Below are 22,249 nucleotides of genomic sequence, written 5' to 3'. Positions count from 1 at the left end.
GGACAAAATAAATGCAAAAAGTTCATCAAAACTAAAGGGACAGAAGGAGCTCTCCATTCTGTGATACAGACAGAGCTCTTCATTCAGATTGCCAAAGTAGTTACAACTTGGCTCAACTACTGGACTTTATTTCCCTACTAATTCCATCTGATTGATTCTGCCTTACTCACCTGAGCAGTCATCTCTTAAGACTTCTCTATTCTTAGTTTCCAGATCAAAGACCAGTAGATCTTGTTCCAGCTGGGAGATCCCATCAGGCTTGGAAATTGGAAATCCTGCTCATAGAGAAGGAAATGGGATGTGGCAATTTATCGCCAGATACTACACCAGCCACTTTTTCTATTAACGAATGGTTAATGGAGAAAGTAAATTCTTTGAAGACATTAGGAAAGCCTGGAGAATCAGAGTGGCAAAGATCCTCTACAATGAGCTCCTATTTGTGCTCTAGAAAGAGGTGTGTTAAGGGCCAAGTTGCTGACTTTTGGGAGCAACAGAAGTCATATGAACATTACTCAGACAAAGGAATTTGTGCACATTTTCACTTCTTATCTGTTACCTATAGATCAATCTCATGTTAGACCTGGGCTCCAGTATTAGACATAGTCAAAATCCAGGTAAGCAAAATTATAACTTTGCTGGACTGAGACAGGTGAATACTCAAGCACCTGTTGTAGGGTGAGCTGAACTGTAGCAACAGAATCAGTGAAGCCTGCATAAATATTCCTAGGACCAATCTCAAGAAACAATTAATTTCAATTCACATGAGGAAACAAAGAATAATATGACACATTCTCACTCATTAGGAGCTGACACTCTTGTTTATCCAACAAACATTTATGCAAAGTATCTAGGGGATAAAGAGCCAAGCAGAAAACGTCGATCCCCTCAAGGACTTTACACTCTTAAATGCAGAGACTGTGATATAAATAATTATAATATGATATAGTGAGGAAAGTGCGATAAAAGTGCATCTTTACATGAAATGGTCTTTCTCTGGCTTGCATAATAGACTGGTCGGATCTAATCTCTTTTAAAGCGAAAATAAGAGGAAAGGAGGGGGCAGAACTATTATAGTATCAAAGGGGCATTATTTTACATGTGTTCAGCCCAGAAAGCTTCCAGCATACATCCAGGTCTAGCTCAAGCCTCTCATCTCCAAAAGCCTTTCTCTTTACTTACTGAATGTCTACAAAGTTTATTTGTTCCTCTTATCCTGGCATGTCATTATATAATGGAGTTTATACATTTTTTAAAAATTGGTTTCAAGTATCATTATCTTTACCTGATTTATAAACTCTTTGATAACAAGGACCATGTATCTTATATCTTGCACTTGTTTAATTTATTTAAGAGCTACTCACTGAGTGCCAATTTTGTGCCCAAGTGTCAACATATAACAGATAACCAATGTTTTAAAAAGGGCATTGGGTCTGGAAAATATGATAAAGCAACAGCTGCCCTCTTGGGATTCCATGTGAGAGCCTATGAGCAGAGAGATCAGAACAGATATAAGAAAGATACTGTGTTTCTGAATTCCTGCTAGGCAAATAGTCGATTCTCCTTTTGTACACTTAAAGTCTTCCATGCAAATGAGATAGTTTTGCAAGTTTAAAAAAGTGTTAGTATGGCATGAAGCAGCAACTGTTCTGCTCAGAACATAATTTACAACTTTTAACTTTGAGATATTTATTAAGGTGCTCCTAAGCTTTGATAACTGAAATAAACTTTGGTTATTTACCCTATACCCTTAAATCACATACACACAACAAAAAAGATCATCTTCATGTAGGATGAAGGGATTGATTTTACAACAGATTTGTGTTTAAGGTAATGTAGAATGGTAGGTATAAGAGAAAATGCTTAGCTGGCAGTTAGAGATACAAGACTTCAGTTTAGAAGAGCAAAGAGGGTTCAAGATACAGATTTAAAGTCATCTGTATCATCAAAATATTAACCTAAGGTTTACTAGGCATTCAGTAGGTGCTAAGAAACACACCAAGAGCTTTATAAGTTTTCACTCACTTAATACTCAACATACCTTTATGAGGTCGGAACTATCATTGTACCCATTTTACAAATGGAAAAATGAAGATTCAGAGAGGTTAATTAACTTGCCCAAAGTCATAAATGGTGAAGCTAGAGCACAAACCCAGACAGTCTTATTTCAGAACCTGGCTTTTAAATAATCTAGTAAAAAATAATGATTGTGAATGAAATCTATCCCTTCCTCCAAAATACGTACAGAAAGAGAACAGAAGACCAATATATTGACAATGAAGTAAAAGTTGAAAATAATAAAAAGAACAGAGAAATAGTGATTAGAACAATACATAGCTAGGATCCAACAGATTTGGAGTCATGGATGTTTTCATTAAAAGGGATCTAAGAGTTCATTAGTGTTGAAGAAACAAAAATCTCTTCATAATAAAAATACAAACCCCTAGGCACAGTTTGAACAATATTCGATTTGAGGAAATTCCACTATAAAGAAATAATTTGAACACTTCTGAAAAAATTTTTTAATTAAAAAATTTGATCTATAGCTCATTATCACTTGCTGTCCTTTCCAAACAAACATTTATATAACTACTATGAGTCAGGTATTTACAAACATAATCTAATTTAATCCTTGGCACAAACCAGAAAGGTAGACATTATTTTTCATGTTCTATAGATGAAGAAAATGAGTGTCAGTTTAAATATTTGCTCAACGTATCACAGCTGGTAAGTGGAACCCAAGTCTTGATTCCAGTTTATATTCTTTCCAATCTACCACAGGGTCACCGAAAGCATTAAGGCAGGTTTTCTTGCCATTGGCCTGAATGCCTTTCCTAAATTTAAGTCAAAACTCTCTGCTTTCAAAATATGCATTTGCCTTGAAATTTCTCCTATCTAAAATTTATTAAGACCTTTTGGTTTTTTAATTTAAACCATGACCATTTTCTAATTAAATCTATTTTTAACTTAATCTGATCTTTAAAAATAACATTTAAAATATACCTCATTATTTGGTTTGCTGCTTATATCAGAGTTGTGCTAAAGTTTAGCTGTTTGGAAGTTTTATGCCTTTCCTTCCTGGTCCTTAACAAATATACAAATAAAACCTCTCATTAGCAAAATCTTGTGTATATACCTATTATAATGAAATATATCCCTAGCAATTTTACTTCTTCATGAGTGTCTTTTCTACTCCTAAACTGTACAACTTTATCCCTGCCTATCTGTCCATTTTATCTTGGCCATTTTTAATTGTCATCAGAGTACAGAGCATAAAAATATAAAAAACACCACATGTGGGGTGACTAATTGTACTAAGGCACAAAATAGTGAAAAACAGCATGGGTTTCAGAGTCAGATCTGAGTCCCACGCCTAGCTCTGACCCTGAATGGATCACTTACCTTCTCTGAGCCTCATTTTCCTCAGGTATAAAATAGAATAATACCTGCTCACAGGGTTATGGTAAGGATTAAATGAGATATCGTATATAGTATAGTACCTAGTAACATATTGGTTGCCTCAATAAATAGTAAACAGCTGTGACAGTAAGACATTCTATACAAAATCATTTTTGTCCTCAGGACATCAACTTCAAAAAGTAAAGGACAGGGCCGGCCGAGTGGCTCAGTTGGTTAAGAGCGTGAGCTCTGAGCAACAGGATCACCAGTTGGATTCCCACATGGGCTGGTGAGCTGCGCCCAAGCTCAGCTGCAGCTCCGCTGCCAACAGGTGGCAGGATGGCTCAGCTGGTGAGAGTACGTGCTCCTAACAACAAGGTTTCCGGTTCCACTCCCACATGGGATGGTGGGCTGTGCCCACCTGCAACTAAGATTGAACACCGCACCTTGAGCTGAGCGGCCGAGAGCTTCTGACGGGTGGTCGGATGGTGATTGGATTTGGGAGCTGAACTAGCTGCGCCCTCCACAACTAGGATTGAAGGACAACAACTTGGCTGTTCCCCTTCCCCAATTCCCCAACACTGTTCCCCTTCCCTAATTCCCCAACACTGTTCCCCTTCCCTAATTCCCCAATAAAATCTTTAAAAAAATAAAATAAAGGATAAATGTCAAACATTCCTAATTTATCAACTCACTTATCTTCAACTAGAATTTTGATAAGCATGTTTCTAATGCTGTCATCTAACAGGGCACCTGCCAACCTGTCCCATGTGAAATGCAATCCATGTCTCTTTCCCAGTCTTAATCTTTATTTTAAGCACCAAGTAACAAATAACTTCCCTTTGGGTATGGCCATCAAGCCAGTAATTTATACACTGTCAACGGAATATGCTTTTTAAATGAAAATTATGACATTTTAGCTATTTTTTTCACTCTTTTACTCAGTTGTTCATACTCTGTATATTTACTACATACTTGGTATAGTCAAAGCACTTAACCAAAGGACTAAAGTTCTGATGTCTGTGACAAATACAACTCAGAGTTACTGCCATGGGAAAAAAGATGTAAACTGGACAGTAGGGCTGCTAAGTCAGGGTCTGAATTATAAAGTCTCTATTTTATAACCCAAAACATAAAGCTAAGTTAATTAAGTATATAACTTTAAATTTCACATGGAGTTTGCTGAACCCACAAATATGAAAATGACTTACCAAGGACTATGAAAACTAATTACTAACTAAAGAGATGTTGCTAACTTGGTCACAACAGCAAATTGAGCAGGAGGGTTTCTTATATACATTTGTGCCCAGTATGTGTGAGTGTGCATGCGTGTCCTGTGTGTGTGCCAAGATGACAAGAGGAAATGGGATGAAATTTAGTCTAATGGCATGCTGTGTTATTTGGCTGACTAAGCTGCAAAGAAGTTTCTTTACTCCAAAAAGTAGACAGATAAACTGTTAGAAATTATGTAATTATTAGATGAAATTAACAGTATCTTACAATTACATATCATTATACAATATACAAAGTTGTTAAACATACATTCAATTTGATACCCTGAAATAAAGAAATGGAACTTTTTTGCCCTCCCATTTCCCCTCCATCAAGAACAGAGCTAAAGAACACTTGATCAGGAACGGTCATATAAATGCATCCATCTGTTTCGCAAAAAAGAATAAAGGGGACAAAGGCAGGACTCTTAAAGAAGACTAGAATGTTAAATATGAGGAAAGCCCAGGGGTCGCAGGAGTTAGGCAACAGACAGGGCAGGTCCTGTTCACTACAGAAAAGGAAGGACGCGCAGCATACATTCCACATCCAGAAATAACATGAAAAGATCATAAATGAAGAGCTGGAGCTGAACTTTGTGGTTTCTCGGAACACAAGTAGAAGGCCACCAGCCGTGGCTTCTGAATGAACTCAGAATTCAAAGTGTATCTGGTGCAACACAGGGCTTCCTTGGCCCTTTAGAAATTTAATAAAGGTCATTTGAGGAGCTGGAATTTTACATAGTGGTGGCATCCTGGGGGGCATCTATTCCATCAATCAGGTGTAATATCTTATAATTGTGGAAAAGGAGTTTCCGAGCAGGGATGAGCAATATCGATGGGAAGCCGATACTTGGGCCATCTCTTGGAGATTCCTGCTGAAAGGACTGCAAGTGTTTCTCCAGAGAAAGCACTTGCCTGGGTATGACTCAGGGCCGGGCAGGAATTCACACTATGAATCCGGGTGGTGGGAAGACGGAGAAGTATGCCTATAAAGATCAAAGAGCCAGGAATGGAAAACACGCTAAAAACCTTCCCAGTGGGCAGGCTGCCTCCCCACAGACAAGAAGACCTCTTTAATCCTGAGTGTAATAAAGGAGACAAAGCAACATCCTAGATGCCACCAGCATAGGCAAAGCAAAAAAAGAGAGAAAAAGAAAAGAATAACTGTGATTAAATACATACATAAATAAAAAGAAAAGAACAAAAGCAGAGAAAGGCAAAAAAAGAAAGGAAAAGGAACAGTGCTCACATCAAAGGAGCTGCCAGCACCCCCACTGATGTTTCTTCAGCACCACAGGCTGCCTAACCTCTGCTGCCCACTGTGCCATCCAAACGACAAAAGAGAGACTTGGTTTAAGTCTGAGACTTCCACTACTAGGGATGAGGCTACTTAGGATTACCACCTGGGTGATGCACTGAAATGCAGTAGCAGTGAGTCATGCCTTTAAATAAAGTCTCTCAAATTCTGTCTGCTTAGAGATGAATTTAGGATCTTAAGAGGTGAGGGATTATTCAACAAGAAGGACTTTAGCCTATCTTTAAAAATGGCATTTCTTCTTCTGAGGAAAATGGGAAACTCTCAGATACAGGGGCACTGAATTAACAGGAAGGAAAGCGTCTGGTTGTGGACTGGGAAGCCCTAGTCTCTCTCATAAAAAAGGAAAAGATAGGGAAGGTGAGAACTTAGGCAAAGCACAAGCAAGTTTCCCTTTTCTAACAGGATACCCCACAAAAGCAGGAACCGTTAACTCAGGATAAGGAGTAGAATGTCTTGTCCTGAAACCCCCAAAGGAAAACCACTCTTGGAGGTGACCTTAAAGATGGAGGATTCAAAGGTTCTAAGACCTGGAACCTCACACTTACTCAGTAAAGAAAGCCCAATAAGTAAACCGAATAAAAAGACAATCCTTACCCAGCGAGACCACGTTCCCATAATTCTCTAACATCACTTCTCTGTAGAGCTCCCTCTGGACAGGGTCCAGGCATCCCCATTCCTCTCGGGTAAGGTGCACAGCCACATCCTCGAATGTCACAAACTCCTGAAATAACACAGCCTGGCTGCTCTGGGGAAGGAGGCAACGACGGCGCCACGGCCAGAGAATGGAGGAGACAATACAGAGAGAGCTCCCGTGGGTACTCATGTCGGGAGGCGTGAGACCAGCTTGGACTCTAAGGAACAAGCTCCATAACCTTTAAATCTAAAAAGCACCCATCACAGCACTAGAGATAAAGAGGAAACAGTGTTTTGCTGATAGTGTTAGGAAGACAGGAAGGTGGTCTGTGTGAAGTCCAGGTCTCTGGAGAGGATCAGTTCCCACACTGCTACTGAAAACAATTCCAGGCAAGGTTTACAGATGGGATGAGGGAAAGGTCACACTCAATCAGCAGCAAAAGTCCCTGAGGAAAAACAGAAGGTTCCTCAGCTCACCTGGTACCTGGCTGTCAGAAGTGCAGCTGCCTGGTCTCCTGGGCTTCCCTCGTGGGGAAGAGCAGGCACCTGGGGAACAGGTGGAGCTAAGGGAGGAGAAAGGAGCCAAGAATGAGAGCAGCCCTTGTCCAGGGCTCCCTTATAGGAGAGTCAGTGGGACCCTTCTTCACATCAGCATTCTAGTAAAACCAACGAACATTGACCAGGTATTGAGTGTGTACTCTGCTCCTTCTCAGCACTTGCATACCCTGCTTATACATGTGTAGACCTGTGATAGAGGATTTTATTATGAAATCTAATATTTCACTTTATCCTCATGACATAACATTCCACTAACAGAAGGGTAAGCACTATACCGGTTTTGCAGATGGGCAAAGCAAAGCACAAGAATTTGTAGTGACTGGTGCGGGACCATGGTTATTTACTAGACTTCTGACCCTCTCCCAAACACTGTTCTGTAAACATCACTAAGCCTTTCTCTTATGAATGGACACTGTCTCTGCAACTAGTGTGTAAGGCCCCTAAGAATAAGGAATGGTCATCAGTTTCCTCACAATCCTTTCCACACTCCCACAATTCCCCACAGCACTCTAAGCACTGTGGCACTCAATCAGTGTTGCTGACACGAGTTATTTCAGGCACTGCAGTTGGCCACAAGTAATCTAAGATTCTTACAAAACAAAGGAAGTACAAGACAGATCAACCTATCTAAATAATACATAAAAATGTAATATTGTATAGTCAATGTGACATGTATACATTCATACAAGCCTTGCACTCAACCAAGGAATTACTGGGTGCTTTCTTTATCAAAATTAGATTAGTCACAAACACTGCAGTTGCAACAGAACAGCGGGTGGCAAAGCACACAAAGTCATCGAGGAGGGAAGAAACTAAGTGAAGGGAACAGGGGGAGGGACAGGCAGCAAACCTAAGAGGAAGTGAAAGCCAGGCAGAGATTGTGAGATGTGGCAAAGGCAGCATATCTTAGATATTACTGTGGCTGTAGTAACTGGAATAAGGTGAAGGTTGTACGAACAAAAACAGCTGGAACAGGGTGAGTGACCACCTCTGCCTATTAAGGAAAGAGAGGCTGTCCTTAATAGAGTCCCAGACCAGGACTGAACTGAGTCACATCTGTCCCTCCCTTCCAGACCTCCCTCTAGGTGCCATCCTCTTATTGAAGTTCCTGGCCTCTCATACCAGGCCCAGGAGCCCCTCTATATTCCCATTCTCCTGGATGTAAGTGCTCTCTCTACCTTACCCCCAGTGAGTCCCTGTTCCATGTCGGTGTCCTGCACGAACTGAGGCTCTGGGGGCAGGTCCTCATACTGGGTCTCCAAAGATTGAAACTGGACCCTTGATGATCCTGCTGCTTCCTGGGCTGATGTTTCCTCCATCCCTGTTCTGGAGGACAATGACCATCACTGTGGAGTGAGGTTAGGAGAAATTATTGTAATAAGTTAAAATAGCCCAACGTTTCATATCCTCAGGACTTAGCAAAGTATCTTATATACTACAGATACCAAATAAAAAGTTCATAAAATTAAATTAAAATAACAAAAAGAAAAATGGATATTATTCAGTTTCAAATATCTAAGAACCAAATCATACGCTCCAAGTATGCAAGTTTATTTGGACTCCACTAAATCAGAATTTGTGGTGTTTCAAAAAAAAAAATCAAGAAAGTACAATTTAATACTGTAAAGATTTCTGTGCACAGTTTAAAATAGTCGAAATTTACAAGCTTCTTTCAAGGCTCATGTTTGTACCCAGAGAAATATGCTAATTATGATTACTCATTATTTTTTTAAAAACAGGCCGTTGGGAATTACTTGGTAAACACCATGTCAACCCACTTTCAAAGACTAACTGGTCCTGACTAATAACAACGTTTCACTTTTGGGGTCAGACCCTTCGCTAACTCAAGGCAGGCAGGCCTTATCCCACAATCCTGACAGTCACCCTGACAGTAACGCAGGGAAGAGCTGCGATTCAAACAGGTTTGACTGGTGTCCTTCAAACCCAAGGACGCGACAGGGTTCCGTCTCCCTTCCGCAACACTAAGGGCCCTTGCGCCGGGTCCTCACAAGGCCTCACCCGGAGCTGCCCTCCTCCCACTTTCCTGTTACGTGAAGGCTCGGTCCAAAAGGGCGAGGCGGACCAGAGACCCAGCTCACACCAGGCCATGGTCACCGGGTCCTGACAGCGGGGCCCCCAGTCCGCGGGGCATCCAGGCAAACCCCGACTGAGGAAAACCAGGCCCTTGCACCACCCGCCCCGCTCGCTCCAGGGTGCTCAAAGTGCCGTCGGTAGGACCGAGCGCGTCCTCCTCCCCCCCACACACAGAGGCTAAACAAGGGGCCAACCCCACCGCGACCCCAGAACGCCTTCCGGGGACTCACCCGAGCGGAGCGGCGAGCCAAGCTGCTGTCCAGTCGCAGAAACCCTTGCTCGCGGGGCCACACTGCGCTTTCGGGGGTCACTCTACACCGCTTGGAGGCCGGCGCTTCTCGGTGGCACTTCCGGAGGCGGAGTCCGGCGGCCCTGTGCGGAGAGCCGGACCCCGGATGAGGGCGCAGGAGAAAGGGTGGGGACTACGGAAGCTGGCTTGCGTGGCACTTTCACGTCGGTCTCCCGGCATTGTCTCCTTTTCTGCTAACCTCGCTGGCCATCTTTATAGCCAGTATACCAGTAATGACCGTGACAGCCCTGGACTTGGGGAAGCGCTCCTGCTGGCCCTTCCCTGCTTCAGCCAACCCTTGAGACTTTGCGGGGTGGTGGTCAGCCCACGTGGGTGCATATCCCGGTGAAAGAGAATGGCAGCCCTAAGGGTCCGACTTCCGGGTGTCAGCCTGTAGGGAACTAGCACAAGGGAACAGAATGCACTTATTAAAGAGAGGATTGAAGGCTCTTTGGTCATATGAGGACTACAGAAAATCCTGGGATCGGAATCAGAGGTTCTTGGGAGAAGGCAGGAGCGTTGAGCAAATTGAAGTGGAAGAGAGAAACTGAGACTGGAAGAGAGCCAATGGGGAAAAGTCTGGACTATGCAGAAACAAGGATAGTAAACAAGGAACACGTGGACAGGCGAGCCCAGTGTTAGAACAGAAGCCAGTCTCAACCTTCCTAATGCCGTGACCCCTTAATACAGTTCCTCATGTTGTGGTGACCCCCAACCATAAAATTATTTTCGTTGCTACTCTATAACTGTAATTTTGCTACTGTTATGAATCGTAATGTAAATATCTTTTTGTTTTCCGATGGTCTTAGGCGACCCCTGTGAAAGGGTCGTTCGACCCCCAAAGGGGTCACGCCCCACAGGTTGAGACTGCTGCATTCGGACATTATAATTTCATGGATCCTTAGGGAATGTGATGTCTTGTGGTGGAACAAAATCTGCTAGGGACTGGCAAGTCTCTTGGAGAATCAAAAAAGTGATTTGGAGGGGACTTCAGATATTACTCCTTTGTTTAAAGTCACAAATCAAATATCCTTTAATGCTATTTGACATCAACTTAAATTAAGAAAAATCAAAAGCGTGGCATTCTGTATGTTTTTTCAAACTACATCAGCCTCATATTCTGATATGTCTTCCCTTTTTTTCCTCCTTGATTTAATGCAACTTCCTACTATGACACAATCTCTCTAGTCTACAGTTTGCCTGTCACAATGGAATCTGCATAACAGAAAAATGCATTGCTTAATCAGTTGCTTGCTGGACAGCTCCAGCTAGAAACTTTTTTCTGTTAACAGAATTATGCTCCCTGGTGATGTCTTTTTCCTGTTGAGATCCCTGGGACAATAGATGACACATTACTTCTTCCTTTTATTAACAGCTCTTCTAATATTCTAGAATAGCTATAAGTTTGGGGTTCATTCCCGAGTTGCCATTTCCCCACAAGTTGTACCTATTAGTAGACTGCTGCATTTCTGCAGCAGAGGTGAACAAACTATGGCAGTGGTACATTTGTGTCTTAAGTTTTAGCTGACGTTAGTTTGTTCCAGACAGGAGTGACCAACTTAAGAGTCCACTTCCCACCTATAGGCATCAATCCCTAACAAAGAGCGATAAGAAACAGTAACTACTACTTTGCTTCTAAGCAAAATTTTCTTTCAAGGGTTTTTCAGATGACAGGTGGAAACAACCAACTCATAAAATTTGTTATTTTTTTAGTTTAAAATATATAGCTTTAAAGAAAATGTGTAAGCAGCCATTCCCAAGGAATTGAGCACTTCATTAATCTTTTCTTTATGCCCACAATTGCAGTAGACATGGATAAATACAAAATAAGTAAAATATCACACCAGAACTGATACATGCTCCAAATATGAGTTTGTCTTTCCTGACAGTTTTGCCTCCACCAGCACCATCATCTGAGGGCTTACAGGATGCTGTAGCCATTAGACATACCTTAAACCAAGGAAGCCATATTGTAGTGAAGGAGGTGTGACAATGAGCTTGTAACCACAGAATTCATGGTGCTTACTCATCACTCAGAAGCAGCTAGCCTGATAGAAGTGTGGAATGGCATGCTGATGACAATTCAATTGCTGATACAAGATACAGCACCTTGCAAAGTTGGGGATACAATATATGCATTGATATTCACTGAACCAATTATATATATAGTATTGTGTCTCCAATAGAAAGACTACATGGGTACAGAAACCAAGAAGTCAAACAGGAGTGGCCCCTATTACTGTCAGACCCAGTAACCCATTTATGGAATTTGTGCTTCCTATCCAAACCTAGGGTCTGCTGGGTTATAGTCCTGATTCTCAGGGAGAACACTTCTTTTAGGAGATAGATTAAGTGTTCTACTGAACTAGAAAATGAAAATACCACCAGGCCACTTTGGGTTCCTTGTGCCAGTAGATCAGTAGGAAAAGAATGTCTCCACAGTTACTGCCACACACACTACATAAATACAAAAACATACCCAGTCAGCTGCATTCAATAACCTATCTTCTTGGATCCTTTAATCACTTTAATGTAAAAATAGAGGTGGGAATAGAAGGGAGAGTGCAGGTTTTAGACAAACAAGAAAAACAATGCATAACAATGTAATGGCTCTTGAAGATGACTTGGAACACTGAATGGAAATATGAGGAAGTATCTGGAGGAAGAAGGTCTGGGAATTTGATGTCTTCAAGGAGGACCATAAGCTAATGAGCCAGCCAGTGATAAAGGAGCAAAAACCTACTCGGGTGAATTATTGAAGAGTCATGGGGAAGTTGAAAGAGAAAATAATGACAACCACAGCAAAGTGAAATCTCATAGGAAATGAAAGACGTTTCAGGGCTTGGAAAGTTATTCAGAATACCACCTAGTCATTGGTAACTGCTACAGCAGATGGCTGTTCCTTTTGTGGGCTTTCCATTGTTGTGCTCAAACTTGCCTTAGAACTTAGAGTCGTGTCACAGTCATTCAAGGTCTCAGTTACTGTTTTATAAAAGATGAAGTTTGGTCTATTCAAGGAGTAATGGTAAAAGCCATAATTACAACATTTTGACAGCAAAAATGGCTCAAATTCGACTTAACTATAGTAATTCCATTATTATTCTAAAAACTCCCTGGAAACATTAGCCAGGCTCAGAATCATATAACTTCTGGTATTGGAAAGAATGTCTGTTGCTTATAGATCAAATATTTGAAAATACTGCTAGATCAAGTATTTGAAAATACTGCCCATTCAGGTGGTAATGCATAATCAGGGTCCCCAGAGAAGCAGCCACTTTGGGTTTCTGGGAATCATTTATTCCAGACTTCACTTTGATCTTCCTGTCTACATTTTTGTTTCAGTTCCTTTGCCACAGACACACAATCACTAAGTATTATTATTGTTTGATAATAACTAGAATTCCGATTACTGCCATCAGTAAGAAAAAGTTGGAGAAACACTTTTTTAAAAAATATCTGAGCAGGCCAGTATCAAAGGAAATTTAACCCCCACTTTATCTGGACGGTTAGAGCTGAGCTGAGGAGAGAGATTCCCTCCCCAAAGCCGAATCCTGCTATTGGAGAAAAAGGACGCCAAGTCCTCCCGCGTTTCTAGAGAGGACCCCCAAACGCAGGCCAGTCCCGGAAGTCGGGCGTTGACGCACTTCCGGCTTCTGTGACAGACACATGCACAGCCTCACTGGTTTAGGGTGAGCAGAGTTCATTGCTAACAAGCACGCTCTCCTTCGATCCCCAGAGTCACCTGCCTTTTCCATTCGAGCACCCCCAGAGTTCTCCGGGGTTCACGATGAGACGTGAGTCCAACCGGGGAAGACGGGTGGGGACAGAGGTGGATGTGTATGGCTGTGTCGCGCGATCCCTCCCGTCACGACCGCCCTGGAACGGGGTGGAGGAGGTCCACGTCCCCATCCTGCATCCCAGCCTTGGCGGTAGGAAGCGCCGTTTCCCTGCCGACAGCCCTGGATCCAAGCGGGAAGGGAACGACGACGTTTTCGTTTCCCGACTAGGATGAGATGCCTGTGGGACCGTGAATAGGCAGTCTGCGTGCCCTGGGGAAGAACCAGTCTCGTCCTCGGTTTTCACCCAAAGGGGTAGGGGACGAAATGACGCTAGTTTAAAATCCGTGTACCCCAGGGAAGCATTCCATTTCCTCTTTCTGGTGAGAGCTTTTTCTCTAAGTTCCTAGGGACTCCAAGGTGCAAACTGAGGCAGACACTCGAGGCTACCAAACTCCACGGGATTTTTTTTTTTAAATAGTGGACAAGTTTAAGCCTCTTAAGTGTTTGCAGGTCACCTGTTCACCCCCAAACCCACCACCATTAATGGTGATTAAAGAGCGTTTGAAGCCTAGTGAATAACGTGATTTGGATGCAGTAAGAAAAGATCATATATATTTCACCCTTATCCCTTAAGTTTCCGAAAAAATTATCTCTTTTTTTAATGTATGATTTCAGACATTAGTTGGATTTTTCAGTTGTGGGAGCTGAGCTGGACTTGGTGTGGTGATCAGTGAAGGGAGTTTGTGGTGGTGTAGTGGAAACTGTATTGGGACATTAGGAGACTAATTACCAGTGCTCTCTCTGCCACCGACTACCCGGATGGTCTTGGACAAAACACCACCAAGTCTCAGGGTTTTTTTTTTTGTTTTTTTGTTTTTGTTTTTGTTTTTTTACCAAGTCTCAGTTTTGTCCTAAGTAAGATAAACTAGCTTATCTCAAAGGGCCCTTCCAACTTGGAAATTCATTGATAGAGTGATATAACTGAAAAATCCAGTTAGGCCAAACCTGATGTCTTATCTCCATTTCCTGCAGTACCACCAGGATACAGAAAGATACTTTTATCGTAGAGAGAGAAGATTAAGGGACAGAAGTATAAGAAAACACTTATACAGTCCAGTGCTAAAGAGATAATTCGCAATCAATAAATGAATTGAGAATACACTGAAAGCAGATCAATGAAACCTTACTGTTTGCTGGAGAAATAGGTTGGTTACACAGTGTAATAGGAGATATATAAGTAACTTACCCATTGACATAATTTATTGGGTCGTTGGGAAAGTCATGATGTATTTTTCTATGTTTTTCAGTGCAAAAATGTGTCATGACTTTCTCGACGACCCAATATTTCTGTATTTTAAACCTGCTGTTATAGTATTTCTCCCATTCTCCCGACAGTTGCAATGTAGTGAAATCTGTTAATTTATGAATGACATACCCTTCTAAGTATTAAAATACCAGGCCTGTAATGAATTTGTTGAACTTTGTACAAATTGGCAGAAAATGTTGACATTGTATTCCTTCAAACAAATATTTTTTAAGTGCCTGTGGGTTGCAAGGCACAATAATAATAAGTGACTTAGGGGCAACAATGAAAGCAAAAGACAGTCTTTATTCTTGAGGAGTTAATCTAGTTGAGATAAGGCATGAAAGCATTAAAAATTAAATTTTAGGGTAAAAGCTGTCAAAATATTACAGACCAAACAGTGATGGAGACAGTTAATGAGTCTGAAGTCAAAAGATGACTGGGTGCTGGCATCATTCAAGAAATGTAAAATAAAACCCAGTCTTTTTACTGCTATTTGCCCAGAATATGAGCAAGAAAACATCTAGAAGGGTCTGTCCAGGTTGGGAAGGAGTGACTATGCTCCTGACCTCAGCCCTGCATCTTTGAGTTTCACTTCCTTGGAGTCCCTTCATTTTGATAAATACTGCTACGTGGGGCAAGGCCTTGGGGATGTTATTCCCCCTCCCCCATCTTTAAAACTTTAACCCAGATGTCAAAAACCAAGATTCATTTTCCTTGATCTTAAAATACCTGAGACAGAATGGAATTTTCAGAAAATACCTCATGAAAAATGAAGAGAAATGAGCAAAGAAAATATAACAGTTGGAAGATGAACATAAGGGCAACAAATGATGACAGAATATAAATGCTATACGATGGTGACAAAAGTTCGTTTAGGGCTTTATCAGGAAAGATTAAATGAGTTTCAGTATTTTAAAAATATAAATACAAGTACTAATTTTTTCCCCTGTGTCCCAACAGATCATTTTTTACATTCTGCTTTGGAGATCACTTTTTAGAGTGACTAGATGGCACTGTATGTAGCAGCATAGTTAGGGCCTTGGGCTTCAGACTTGGATTTCAGTACTGGCTCTGCTGCACTACCTATATGTTATTTAATCTTTCTCAGCTTCTCTTTTTCATCTGTAAAATAGGAATAATAATCTTGTGTACTTATTAGGTTTCCATGGGTTTTAAATGAGCTGTGTATGTTAGGTACCAAATCTGCCTGGCACACAGCTAACAGAAATGGCAGTTGTTCAGCATTGACCATGTCACACCATTGGATTTAGTGAATTGTCTTCATGAATACTTATATGAGGTGTTAGCAGCAATAGCAATACAATGTTACTTTTTAATACTTCTATTAAATTTTTCTATCCTGCAGGATTGCAAAAACCAATCACATAAAACATCTAGGACAGACAGGACAGTCCTGCAAACAGACCTTATTTGGATCAAGTGAGCCAGTTCCTTGAACCTGAATAATGACTGCTGAATCAAGGGATACTGCAGATCTGTCTCCCCAGGCTACCCAGGAGATGGAAGGCATAGTGATAGTGAAAGTGGAGGAGGAAGATGAAGATGATGAGGAAGACCATTTTCAAAGAGAAGGAAATAAGATAGAGTTATCACCACAATTTCTTAGTCATTCCACAACTATGAATGAGAGAGCCTTATTATCATCATATTTAGTTGCATATCGAGTGGCAAAAGAGAAAATGGCTCACACAGCTGCTGAAAAAATTATTCTTCCAGCATGTATGGATATGGTACGTACTATTTTTGATGACAAATCAGCTGATAAATTAAGAGCGATACCTCTTAGTGATAATACAATATCTCGTCGAATCTGTAATATTGCAAAACATTTAGAAGCAATGCTTATTACACGGCTGCAGTCTGGTATAGATTTTGCTCTCCAACTTGATGAGAGCACTGATACTGCAAGTTGTCTAACACTCTTGGTTTATGTGAGATATGTGTGGCAAGATGATTTTATAGAGGATTTGTTGTGTCGTTTAAATTTAAATTTACATATAACTGGATTAGATTTATTTACTGAATTAGAAAAGTGCATCGTTGGTCAATATAAATTAAACTGGAAAAATTGTAAGGGAATTTCCAGTGATGGAGCAGCAAATATGACTGGAAAACATAGCAGAGTTATTGAAAAATTGCTAGAAGCAACCCATAACAATGCTGTTTGGAATCACTGTTTTATTCACCGAGAAGCTTTGGTATCCAAAGAAATTCCACCAAGTCTAATGGATGTATTGAAAAATGCAGTGAAAATTGTTAATTTTATTAAAGGAAGCTCATTGAACAGCCAACTTCTTGAAATATTTTGTTCAGAGATTGGAGTTAACCATACCCACTTATTGTTTTACACAGAAGTTCGTTGGTTGTCTCAAGGAAAAGTATTGAGCAGAGTATACGAACTCAGGCATGAGATTTACACTTTTCTCATTGAAAAGCAATCTCATTTGGCAACTATGTTTGAAGATGACATTTTGGTAACAAAATTGGCATATTTAAGTGATATTTTTGGCATTCTTAATGAATTAAATTTGAAACTACAGGGGAAAAACAATGATATATTTCAATATGTTGAACATATTCTAGGATTCCAAAAGACATTATTGTTGTGGCAAACAAGACTTAAAAGTAATTGCCCTAGCTACTATATGTTCCCAACATTGTTACAACACACTGAAGAGAACGTTATTAATGAAGACTGCTTAAAAGAAATAAAATTAGAGATATTGTTGCATCTCACTTCTTTGTCTCAAATCTTTAATCATTACTTTCCGGAAGAGAAATTTAAATCATTAAAGGAAAATACTTGGATGAAGGATCCCTTTGCATTTCAAACCCCAGAATCAATAATTGAGTTAAACTTGGTGCCTGAAGAAGAGAATGAATTGTTGCAGCTCAGTTCATCATTCACGCTGAGAAATTATTATAAGACATTAAGTTTATCAGCATTTTGGATTAAGATCAAAGATGAATTTCCGTTACTAAGTAGAAAATGTATATTGCTATTATTACCATTCACAACTACCCATTTGTGTGAACTAGGATTTTCAATGTTGACACGATTAAAAACAAAGAAAAGAAATAGGCTCAATAGTGCACCTGACATGCGCGTAGCCTTATCTTCATGTGTTCCTGACTGGAACGAACTTATGAACAGGCAAGCACACCCATCACATTAAATACAATCTTTACAAAATTTTGGTTTTGTACTTAATTTTAGGCATTGTTTTGTATATTGCATTTAAATATTAATAAAATTATATTTGGAATTTACTAGGTTTCTTTTTCCTGTATAGTAACAGTAAGCATTGTTTTAGGAAACTTGTCAGTTACATGAAGGTGTGTGTGTATATAGGGTAATATTGTAAAATATGTTTCTGTGAATTACTGTCAATTTTGAGAAATAGTGCTCTTGACAGTTTTAAACTCAGATCTCTTCCCCTGTCCACTGCTGCTGTCTTGTTCCTTCCTTTCAGGCAGAGCCCCCTTCAGGGTCAGTTTCTCACCATGGATGTGCCTCTGTGCTCTTCCCGTTTTGTTTTAATTCCAGGAAGTGAATATCAAAGCTAATCATAGTTTAATACCATCCTCCTTGTCCCTGGGTTTATGTAAGTAGGGGCATGTGTTATCATTCTAGCTAATGATGTGTGTAGGGCAGTCTATCAGGATATTTCTGTGGAGGTTTCCCTTGCTCTCAGGGTCACAATAGTAAAAATAGTGATGATAGTGGCATAGTTTATGAATCTCCCCAAATCCCCCCTTAAAAACACAGCAACTAGGATAGCAAAACTGAAACCCATGGGCAGCATCTACAACATAAGCAGGTGGCAGGTCCCACCAACAATCACAAAATTAACATAGTCTCAAGCCATTGTGTTAAAGGAAGCAGAAAAGCAACAAACATCTGAAAGATCTGAGAACTGCAAAATACTCAACAGGTATTTGTGCAAATTTCAGTGAGCTGTATCGAAAGAAGCACACTTCAATAGAGGGAAAGTTTTAGAGGTTTGTGGTCAAGTCTGGGAGCAGTTTGGGACCTATGAAATAGGATCCAAATTGACCAAGACAAGACAAGAGACCAAGTCCTGGTGTCCTTGAGGATAAGCCAGAGCCCAGAAGGTGCCCCGTGCTCACGCTGCAGACCTCACCGAGCAGTTGGTCTGCAGGCTTTATGTCACAACTCCTCAGCTCTGAGACAAGTCTGAAACAAGCAAATGGGGGTGGTACATCCAGTAAACACGTGTGCCCTGTCCAATGGCTGCGAGGAGAGCCCGCAGCACAGCCAAAGTTGCCTCGCCTACACCCACCTGGGCCAGTGTTGTCAGAAGCACTGGACTCAGCAAAGTGGCAGTGAGGACCCTGGCCTGGGGGTGCTGACACTGAGGATTTTTGACATGAAAGAAGGAATTGGAGTTTGGAGGTGAGTAATGGTAGAAGTTCCCACACAGAGGAGTCAGGTATGAGTCCAGTCATGGACCTGTCACTTCCTAACTGAACTGGCCCAGGTTTCCTATGAGGCTATCCTTTTTAATGTAAAGATGTTTTGCAAACAGTCCCTATACATTATCAGGTGCAGTGATTATTGTGAACACCCAATACTCCTTCCTGGGGGAGTGGGTCTACCACATATGTCTGGTGCCAAAGGGGTGATGCAAAGGTGGGTCTACAGCCCAAGCACCAGATCCCGGATTTAGGAGACTGGTTTCTAGTTCTGTGTGGCCTTCCTTGGCTGTCCCCACTCCAGTCAGTGTGGGTCCAGGAAATTAGGAAACATTATAAAATGTTAAAATGATCTGTTGAATTTCTTCATTTTATAGTTGAAAAAACTGACTCACCAGCCAGTATTCGAACTCTTGGTTTTGAATGCTTCCCATGCTACAGAAGTATCATTTTAATATTAGACTACATACAATTAAGAAGGAAAATCTATGCTTAATAATATATCCTCAAAATAGAGGAAAATGGATTTTGGCTTATCCATTATTTTAGGATAATTGTGCCAATAGCTTTTCTCAGCTGCACCTATCAATTGGCACAGTCTACGTTTTATTCTTAAGAAATATATTCAGTCATAGCCCTTACAGTGCCTGGTTTTTGTCTAATAAAGGACAGGGAGTAGAGACAACAACCTTTGTAAATCAACAATGAGCACTAATTAATTTGGAAGGGCATAATTTTCACATGCTAGGAGGCCACAGCACTTCTGATCTTCCACTAGGCATCTCCACCTGTCACCTTGCCATTCTTAAATTCCCTCCTGTCCCTTGTCTTCTTTATCTAAACAAGGAGTGGCCGGGCAGCTAGAGATGGGGTAGGGCAGTTGGTGAAGAGCAGAGAACCTCCAAAGTCCTAAATACTCCCAGCATCAATTTGAGATGCCTGGAACCTGCTAAGGCAAGCTGTGTTTGATGCTGCAGGGACAATAAAAGGGGACAAACCATGGCCCTTGCCCTCTACTGGAGGGAAACCCTTTGAAGAAGACAGACTTGGAGAGGACAACCAACTAAAATGTAAGCAGAAAGAATAAAGTGGTAAAATACAGGTGAGAAACAGGGGAGGACTTGAATGATGAAAAGGACTTCATCTGGGGCTGGCCAGGTGGCTAAGTTGGTTAGAGTACACGCTCTGAGCAACAGGGTTGCCGGTTCAATTCCCACATAAGCCAATGAGCTGCACCCTCCACAAATAGATTGAAGACAACGACTTGAGCTGAGCTGCCAATGAGCGGTTGGATGGCTCAGTTGGTTAGGGCGCATGCTCTTAACAAGGTTGATAGTTAGACTCCCACATGGGATGGTGGGCTGCGCCCCCCACAACTAGATTGAAAATGGCAACTGGACTTGAAGCTGAGCTGTGCCCTCCACAACTAAGATTGAAGGACAACAATTTGACTTGGAGCTGATGGGTCCTGGAAAAAACACATTGTTCCCCAATCAAAGTTAAAAAAAAAAAAAGACTTCATAGGAGAAGTCACATCTAAACTGGGCCTAGAAGGGGAGTAGACGGAAAGGCATTCCAGCCAAAGAGAGCACAACACAGCATGGTCAAAGGCAGAAGTCTGTGGTGTGTTGTGGGAATGACGTGGAGTTTTTGATGGGAGTAGATTGGGGCCTGGTGGTAAAAGGCTTTGACTGCTAGGATCCAAAGGTGTGTGCTATTCAAGCCACTGGTAACTAGCAAGAGCACTTACAACAGAGGCCTGGGATTGGAGAGGGTTAGAAGTTTGCCTGAAACAAGATGAGAGAGGTGAGATGTGACTTTGAGGGAGGAAAGTCTCTTGTGTTTGTTTTTAAGTATAGGGAAAACATGGCAAGGTTTATAAAGAAAAAGAATCAATGGAAAGGAGCACCCATGTCCATCACTGCCTCTCTTACTCTCTCTTCTTCAGACAGCAGGATGACATCAGAGAATGTCCTTAATTTCTATCTCCTCTACCTCAGCAGTCTCACCTCTTGTCCTTTCCTTTACTTCTGTACCTAAGGAACTTAGTGTTCCTAGTATCATCGAAGAGGAACGTCTCTGCCTCGTTCTCTATACCATTCCCTCTGTCTCTGGGATCTGATTCCAGTAAATTATCTTCTCCTTTAAATATCCTCCTTTTCCATTGACTCCATGTATGTGGAGAAGAGGGGGTGCCCTGTTACCACTGAGTGAGGGTGGAAGTGTAGGTTACCTTGTGGTCTCCACTGATAGCAGCCTGGTAAGCCCACTCAGCCTTTGCTGAGGGTGATGGGAGAGCAGCCATAGTTTTTTCTGTGGTGTTTAACTGGAGTAGAGTGATTGTTGACTAAAAGTTTTCTGTCTTGCTAGGTTGTCGCTTTCCTGCAGGATTTTCTTGTGGCATCTTTAAGTCTGTGCCCATTGGTATTTCTAGGTTGCCAATTTCTCCAGCACCCAGTCTGGCACATGTGGGGTGGAAAGAGAACCCAGGAACAGTGTCATCACTTGGGTTCCAAGGCCTAAACAGTTTTCCTTTTTCCACCTTTCAGAGTCTTTTTATATTTTTTTTACATATAAGGTCCAGGGTTTTTAGGTATACTTAGTGAGAGGAGTAGAGAAAAGTACTCTACTTCCCAGAAGTGTAAGTGTCCATAATCTCACTTGAGTTTTCTGGTCATGCGTTCAGATCAAGATGAGTTGGCAAGATATATATTTTTCTTCAGTCATTTCCAGTGACTGGAGTGCTGGTACTGAGTAGGCAGAAGTTGAATTTAATCTTGACTGATTCTGCCAAGTGAGTATGCCACAGTAAAGAGGACAGGGGAGCTGACTGATTATAATGACAGTCCATGAACTTTATGATGGGTAAATATGGTGGAGAGGACATCAATGGGTGAAGGACAGCAAACATACGGCAACATTAATGGGCTAGAGGTCCTAGCAATATGCAAAGGTTGCTGGGGTCTGTATATACTGTAGAAAGGAAGCTGGAAAGATAGGAGGTAGTGGTCAGAGAGTGAAATGCATGAAGTTGAGTTTCAAGTAATGACAAAGTCTGAAGTAGACTACGGGAGTGTGTAATTGTGGTAGGATGGAGGACAGGATTTGGGGAACTGAGAGACCAGTGTGTTAGAAGGACCAGTTGTG

At 41.3% G+C, this 22,249-nt stretch overlaps 2 protein-coding genes across 14 annotated transcripts in view; one reads left to right on the top strand and one right to left on the bottom strand.

The window, feature by feature from the left end:
- The window catches only part of ZNF655 (zinc finger protein 655), a 52,825-nt gene extending 42,564 nt beyond the window's left edge, over positions 1 to 10,261 (bottom strand). For 4 of the 12 annotated variants that reach the window (XM_019635359.1, XM_019635360.1, XM_019635361.1 and 1 more), the window contains exon 1: positions 8,360 to 8,515. In XM_019635359.1, the coding sequence (XP_019490904.1) occupies positions 8,360 to 8,425 (66 nt within the window). In that variant the 5' untranslated portion in view covers positions 8,426 to 8,515. Of the gene's footprint in view, positions 1 to 170; positions 276 to 4,005; positions 5,654 to 6,579; positions 6,731 to 7,095; positions 7,182 to 8,359; positions 8,523 to 9,500 lie in introns of those variants that run through there. The other 8 variants (XM_019635357.1, XM_019635356.1, XM_019635358.1 and 5 more) reach the window with 8 other exon arrangements.
- A 2,932-nt stretch (positions 10,262 to 13,193) lies between these two features.
- ZBED8L (ZBED8 like) lies at positions 13,194 to 17,935 on the top strand. 2 transcript variants are annotated; one of them, XM_019635374.1, is made up of 2 exons: positions 13,194 to 13,353; positions 16,011 to 17,935. In XM_019635374.1, the coding sequence occupies exon 2, from the start codon at positions 16,111 to 16,113 to the stop codon at positions 17,839 to 17,841; it is 1,731 nt and encodes a 576-aa protein (XP_019490919.1). In that variant the 5' UTR covers positions 13,194 to 13,353; positions 16,011 to 16,110; the 3' UTR covers positions 17,842 to 17,935. The 2 variants fall into 2 exon arrangements, with proteins under 2 accessions (XP_019490919.1, XP_019490920.1); XM_019635375.1 differs by having other exon boundaries at positions 13,206 to 13,248.
- The last annotated feature ends 4,314 nt before the right edge of the window (positions 17,936 to 22,249 follow it).

This window comes from Hipposideros armiger, unplaced genomic scaffold (assembly GCF_001890085.2).
Source record: "Hipposideros armiger isolate ML-2016 unplaced genomic scaffold, ASM189008v1 scaffold_21, whole genome shotgun sequence".
NCBI lineage: Eukaryota > Metazoa > Chordata > Mammalia > Chiroptera > Hipposideridae > Hipposideros > Hipposideros armiger.
Note: the sequence above shows the minus strand (reverse complement) of the source record. Positions and strands in the feature narration are given on the sequence as shown.